At 38.0% G+C, this 7,717-nt stretch overlaps 1 protein-coding gene across 1 annotated transcript in view; it reads right to left on the bottom strand.

Moving 5' to 3' along the window:
- The window catches only part of OSBPL11 (oxysterol binding protein like 11), a 101,193-nt gene that overhangs the window by 42,170 nt on the left and 51,306 nt on the right, over positions 1 to 7,717 (bottom strand). Inside the window, exon 8 of the mRNA XM_004373604.2 lies at positions 4,658 to 4,798. Within this exon, the coding sequence (XP_004373661.1) occupies positions 4,658 to 4,798 (141 nt within the window). The remainder of the gene's footprint in view (positions 1 to 4,657; positions 4,799 to 7,717) is intronic.

Genomic DNA, 7,717 nt, shown 5'->3' with positions numbered 1-7,717 from the left:
ATGAGAAACTATTTGTTCTGTAAGCCTTCACCTGAAGTACAATAAAAAAAATAAACTATGGATGGCTTATCAAGATATGAGAAGAGGCAATAAATGTCATTTCTTGGGAACAGACTAAAGAGATTACTGATCAAAGCAAAAACTGTAACTTATATTGAATTCTAAGCACAAGAGAACTATTTCCAAGAACAACTTTTGACACTCAAAGCCAGGTTTATAAGGAAGATTAAACATTTTTTTAAAAGCAGAATTGGAGAAACACTGCAAGCTGGTTCAATTCTTTAAGAAACGAATCTGACAATATTTTTCAAGAGCACTAAGATGTTCATACCCATTTAGCCTAGTGATTATTCTTTCAGGAATCTGGCCTTAGAAAATAATAATGAAGGAAAAAGGAATGTGGAAAAAAAAAGTTCACCATAGTATTGTTTATAGTAACAAAAAAATTTAAAACAACCTACATTTTTAACAATAAACCAAACCCATTGCTGTCGAGTCAGTTCCGACTCAAAGCTACCCTGTAGGACAGAGTAGAACTGCCCCATAGAGTTTCCAAGGAGCGCCTGGTGGATTCGAACTGCTGACATTTTGGTTAGCAGCCAGAGCTCTTAATCACTACGCCACCAGGGTTTCCAATTAAATATGGAACATTCACTTAATTTGCAATTACAGTCATTTACAAAGATGGTTATGAAGACGATACAGCAACAGAAAAAATACTGGCTGCTTCAAGTTCAGATGGTGGACTGAATACCTGCATCTTTATTTCATTTCTCCCTGAAATTATAGTGAATACATTTCATATAAAGGCAAACTGAGAGATACCAGGGAAGGAAACAAAAGACAACAAAATTTTGGGAGTTGTGAACTAGAAAGCTGAATCGTAAGCAGTAGTTTACACTACAGAATCCTGAAAAGGCTTAGGAACTGACAGCACCAGGTACCTCTGGATCTTGTAGGGAAGAGAGATGCTAAAGTAAAAAAGGACTGAGTGAAATCTGTGTGCAAAGCAATTAGATTCCTAAATCCCCTCCCCAACTCCACACAGTTGGTAACTGCCCCTTTAACCTCAGCCCAAGTCTAGAGGTACAGTCTCTGGAGAGGGAAACAGGGAGGTTTATCCTCTAGATTGGGAACATTATGGACTTCTAAGAGAGTAGTTATCATTCTGATAAAAGGGGTATTAAGTAACTCTATAGAAATTAATTGTTAAATAAGGAGATCGTCTCCCACCCAGCATTCTTTCTTTTCTCAATTCCTAATGGCTTTAAACTACCAAGCAAGAGATTATAAATAACTCTCCTCTGGGGGATCCAACCTAGAGGAAAAACCTAATGATACTGACATGAGGTTCCCAACAAATGGTCCATCCCAACTACTCTACGCTGAAGAGCATAAGCCCATACCCACATGCTCAAAGCTTACAATCTGGTTTTGTTTCCCCAAAACTTAACTGTGAGAAGAAATCCAAGAAAAGCCTCTGATTAAGGATATAGAGACCAAAATAAAGAAACATAAAACTCAACTTGGAGGAAACAGACACAGGAGGGGGAAAAGACATAAAAAACAATGAATCTTCAAAGAATTAAGAAGATATGATATACATGAAACAGGATGCTTTTTGAAAAACTTTACCAGGCACACAAGTACCTAGACACAGTGGATAAAAAGAAACCCATCCCAAATTACATCAACATGAAATTTCAAGATTTCTGGGGATAAAGAGAAGATTCCACACAATTTTAGAGAGAAGAACAACAAAAAAACCAGGTCACACAAAAAAGTTCAGGAATCAGAATGCTTCAGTCTTTTCACCAGAACCCTGTGGCAAAGAGACAATAATCAAAAGGAAAATTAGTTCCAAGCTATGAATTCTATCCAAACTATCAGTCAAACGTGAGGGTAAAATAAAAACATTTCGGGCACACATGCTGTCACATTTTGCCTCCCACAGATGTTTCTCAGAAGTTAAAGAAGGATTACTCCACTAAAATGAGAGGCAATCAAAAAGGAAAAGAGGTAAGACAGGAGATGGTGAAGACAGTCCCAGGAGGACAGTAAAAAGATATCCCAGGGAAAAAGCCATACAGCAGACACAGAGAACAGGTCCAGAAGGGAGCGCTGTGATTCAAGAGACAGACATTAAAGACTGTGATCTACACTTCAGGCCACCATTGTATCACCTTTTTAACCAAGGATAGACTGCCCTAGTAAACCTTGTCCCAACTTTTATCTGTATTTGGCTTGTGTTGATCTATTTCCACTAATCTGTATAAAGAGAAGATGGAAACGCTCAATATCATCAGTTAGAACAAGGCCAAGTGCCGACTGTGGAACAGACCGTTAACTGCAAGTTCAAGTCGAAGCTGAAGAAAGTAAGAACAAGTCCACGAGAGCCAAAATACAACCTTGAATATATCCCACCTGAATTAGAGACCACCTCGAGAACAGAACTGATGCATTGAACACTAATGACCAAAGATCAGACAAGTTGTGGAATAACATCACGGACATCATACATGAAGAAAGCAAAAGGTCATTAAAAAGACAGGAAAGAAAGAAAAGTCCAAAGAGATGTCAGACAAGACTCTGAAACTTGCTCTTGAACGTAGAAGAGCTAAAGTGAATGGAAGAAATGATGAAGTGAAAGAGCTGAACAGAAAATTTCAAAGAGCGGATCGACAAAAGTATTATAATGAAATATGCAAGGGCCTAGAGTTAGAAAACCAAAAGGGAAGAACACACTCAGCATTTCTCAAGCTGAAAGAACAGAAGAAAAAATTCAAGCCTCAAGTTGCAATACTGAAGGATTCTACAGGGAAAATATTAAATGATGCAGAAAGCATCAAAAGAAGATGGAAGGAATACACAGAATCACTGTGCCAAAATGAATTAGTCGATGTTCAACCATTTCAGGAAGTAGAACAGCATCAAGAACTGATGGTACTGAAGGAAGAAGTCCAAGTTTCACTGAAGACACTGGTGAAAAACAAGGCTCCAGGAACGTACAGAATACCAGTTGAGATGTTTCAAGAAACGGATGCAGCGCTGGAAGTGCTCGCTTAACTCTGCCAAGAAATCTGGAGAGATGCCTGGACAACCGACTGGAAGAAATCCATATTTGTGCCCATTCCAAAGAAAAGTGATAAAACAGAATGCGGAAATTATCAAACAATAACATTAATACCACACACAAGTAAAATTTTGCTGAAGATCATTCAAAAGCGGTTGCAACAGTACATCGACAGGGAACTGTCAGAAATTCAAGCCAGATTCAGAAGAGGACATGGAACAAGGGACATCTCATTGCTGACGTCAGATGGGTCTTGGCTGAAAGCAGAGAATACCAGAAAGATGTTTACCTGTGTTTTACTGACTATGCAAAGGCATTTGACTTTGCGGATCATAACAAATTATGGACAACATTGCGAAGAACAGGAATTCCAGAACACTTAATTGTACTCATAAGGAACCTACAACATAGACCAAGAGGCAGTCATACTGTGTGATTTAAAGTCAGGGAACATGTGTGTCAAGATTGTATCCTTTCACCATACTTATTCAAACCTTATGCTGAGCAAATAATCCCAGAAGATGAACTATATAAAGAAGGCAGCATCAGGATTGGGGGAAGACACGCTAACAACCTGCGATATGCAGGTGTCACAATCCTGCCTGCTGAAAGCAAAGAGGACATGAAGCACTTACTGATGAAGATGAAAGACTACAGCCTTCAGTATGGATTACACCTCAACATAAAGAAAACAAAAATCCTCACAACTGGACCAATCAGCAACATCATGATAAATGGAGAAAAGACTGACCATGTCAAGGATTTCATTTTACTTGGATCCACAATCAACACCCATGGAAGCAGCAGTCAGGAAATCTGATGACATATTGCATTGGGCAAATCTGTTGCAGAAGACCTCTTTAAAGTGTTACAAAGTGAAGATGTCACTTTGAGGACTAAGGTGAGCCTGACCCAAGCCAAGATATTTTCAACTGCCTAGCAGGCATGTGAAAGTTGGACAATGAATAAGGAAGACCAAAGAAGAATTGATGCCTTTGAATTATGGTGTTGGCCAAGAATACTTAATATATCATGGACTCCCAGAAGAAGGGACAAATCTGTCTTGGAAGAAGTATGGCCAGAACGCTCCTAACAAGCAAGGACGGTGAGACTTTGTCTCATGTACTTTGGACATGTTATCAGGAGGGACCAGTCCCTGGAGGACATCATGCTTGGTAAAGCAGAGGGTCTGTGAAAAAGAGAAAGACCGTCAATGAGATGGACTGACACACTGGCTCCAACAACAGGCTCAAGCATAACAACGATTGTGAGGATGGAACAGGACTGGGCAGTGTGTCATTCTGCTGCACATAGGGTTGCTATGAGTTGGAACTGACTCGACGGCATCTAACAACAGCAACATATGAATGGACCCTTTTCACACTGGACAGAAACAAGAAAATTGTAGGTCTTTATTCGCTATGCAACTTGCTACTCCACAGTAAACCATTAGATTTTTTATGAAAAGAAGCACTAACAGACTAAGAAAGCAAATGAGAAAGAGTAAAACTCCCTGACAACATAAACATTTACAGAACAGTCTTGCCTTAATGATCTCCATAACCAGCTTATCCCATTACGTACTCTTGTTAAATCCATGCCCAGCTTGAGCTGTGACAGGAGATGCAGGATAACACTGCGCTGCTCTTCCACAGCTCCCAGGTCATCCTCCTTGTTATCACAGGTATCCTCCACCTCCTCATCTGCATTTATTTCTTCAGGTTCCTTGACGCAAGACAAAACAAAACTCTAGTGTTACAAACACGTATGAATATCCATTTGGAATAAAAACATAAACGCCAGACTTGAAGACATTTACGTGGGGCCTAAGTAAATCTGAGAACAGGCAAAAATCTTTCTGAAAATATAACCTACATCCCTTGACCATGGAATGGATTCTCTTCAGAGAACCCATTGTCACTGACACTGAACACATTGTGGTTTTGGTACATCACATATAAAATACAGATATTTTTTAAAAAGAGTGAAGCTCAGGCTTTGTAGGCTTTGACCACCTGCCTGGGGACACTACTACTACCTATAAATTACATTCAGTACGCTTTAAGAAGTAAATATTTGCCTTTTTTAAAGCTGAAACTATAAAAGTACACTGAAATTTGAAGTTACTGTGCATGTCAAGCCTAACTACTGTAACCTATGCTTTGATAGTCACTTGTTCTTGGAATGGTCAGGAAGAAACCTTGAGGTTAAAGAGAATTCTGGGTGCAGGTATGGAAACCCATTAGTTGCTCACGCAGTCTTAGTGCCACAGAAAGTTCTCTGCACAGCTCTTAAAACCAATCAAGAAAACAACCCCCTCAAAAACTGAAAATCTTTACTTTCATCTCAGTAGGGCCCTGGCTCCAAATAACTAGTTAAGAGAAAATTAATTTCTATTTAAACATCGTATGGTTTCAAATCCCAAGATTCTACAGGATTTTGTCAGCTGTCACTTTCCACATTTATTTGGAGAGCTGTCCCTACTCTCAGCAGTACACCCTGTTGTATCTTTGTGTAAGAGAGCTTTATATGAGGATATTACCTTTTAGATTTCTATTAGGATTTAACTTAAGAGGATTTTAAAAAGAAAATGACTTAGTTAATTTTTCTACCTTTGATTTTCCCCTTCCATAATAAAATCTTATCAAACAAAGAGCCCGTCTATTCTGTGCAGTTGGGCAAAGAAAAATCCTAATCCAGTACAAAATAAAAAACTTAATGTTCTCAAAATATTGAAAACAAAACAGCAGGTTTCCGATCATTGTTTTGCCTTTATCTTTCTTTTTCCTCTATCAAGGATATCTATATCAGGTCAAATTCTGGTAAGTCAATTAATGGTCTAGTTCATTTCCTTAAATTAAGAATATACTTGTGTTTTTATGAACTTGAGGAGAGATCCCAGAAGCATTCTCAATTCCCCTTTAATGGCTAGTAAACCTGCCAGAAGTATTTCCAGTTACCTAGCCTAAACCAGTTGTGCAGTATAGTGTAAGTATACTTCTGAATGTTTAAAACCCAAACCAGATTAGTTGCCGTAGAGTCGATTCCAATGCGTGGCAACCCCATGAGTTGCAAAGTAGAACTGCACTATAGGGTTTTCAAGGCTGTGACCTTTCAGAAACAGATAGCCACCTCTGGGTGGGTTCGAACTGCCAACCTTTCGGTTAGTAGTCAAGCACTTAACCATCTGTGCTCCCCAGGGCCTCCTTCTGAATGTTTACTCACCATAAGACACAGCAAAAAGTTCACCATTCTGTCTACATACGGATTACAAATATAATACTAATTCATTTGAGAAATGTTGAGGAAAAAAACCTACTAGGTCTTGATTAAGCAATGTCCTCCAATTCTCTGAAAAGGTACATCTGAGGTCAGAACCTAGGACACAGATTAATAATGCAAACACAGCCTTAACACTATTATACAGTATAAAATTTACTTCGTAGTTTGGAACTTCCTCCTATGAAAATAATATTAAAGAAATAAAGTGTAATCTGGTAAAAACTCTGTTTTAAAAAGTATAATTGTTATTGTTTTTATAAAAATGGTCAAATTACTTAGTAAAATAGAAAAAAAGACGAATGATAATTAATTAAACACTGATTCTAAATCTTTGTGTGAATAGAAGAATTTGGAAACAGTCTTCTTTTTAAAATGTCTCTTCTTGGTCACCATGCCTTTCTTAAAGAGGAGCTTAAGGTAAAAGCATTACCCAAATTCAAATATACACTCAAATGTATAAAATCCTAATCCAGAATGGTTAGCAAATGTAGTGGCAAATGTTGTTGAGTTTCTAGGGATTTCTGTGTTTGGAGATTATGTGGCAAAGGGTAACCCCAATATTCTATAAAATGCATACTAACTTCATTTTGTCCTTCTGATTTCTGATTTGAGGCACAAAGGAACTGTGGGCTTCCTTCTAGCCTCATCAGGGTTTACTTCCTCTCTCGTGTGACAGCAAAACCTCCACTACTATAATATAGGTCTCCAGCTTGCATTAGCACTCATGTTTCAAAGAAGACAACTGTGAAACTTTTGGAAAACTCAGGTCTATTCTGATGTGCGTGAATGAAGTCTTATGTCTTTTGTAACTAAAAAAAAAAAAAAAAAAATGTAGTTTTTTGTTTTCCAGTTACACTAGGCAATGTATTTAGTCTATTCACCATTTCAAAAGAACTGGAAACACACCAATCCTCTCCTCCCTGATCCTATGCCCCAACTCTAACATATGCCTTCATCCTGATTTCCAACATGTCTTATGTTCTCGTTTAGAAGAATAAAGATGTTAGAGTATGTGACTTTTACTTTATTATTTTTCTCTTACTAATTACATCTCTAGTCCTGGTCTCTCTCCAGAGTTTTGGTTCTATTATCTCCAATTGCTTTTTATATACATTTACAATCAAATATCCTCCTCTCACCTAAAATTCAACCTGTTCATAACCCTTTATCTCTCAAAAGGTTCTTTCTTCCTAATTCTCCTAGAGAATGGCACCACAACTTTATCTAATCATTTAGGCTCAAAAATTTGTGAGTCATCTTTGATCCACCTCTATATCCAGCCAATCACAAGCCCAGCTGAGTTTTCACTGGAAAAGCACATTACGTATTCATTTCTTCTCATTTCTATTTTCACAGCTTTCT

Source organism: Trichechus manatus, unplaced genomic scaffold, assembly GCF_000243295.1.
Source record: "Trichechus manatus latirostris isolate Lorelei unplaced genomic scaffold, TriManLat1.0 scaffold00026, whole genome shotgun sequence".
In the NCBI taxonomy this organism is placed as follows: Eukaryota; Metazoa; Chordata; class Mammalia; order Sirenia; family Trichechidae; genus Trichechus; species Trichechus manatus.
The sequence above is the reverse complement of the archived record's forward strand: the minus strand, read 5'-3'. Positions and strand labels throughout refer to the sequence as shown.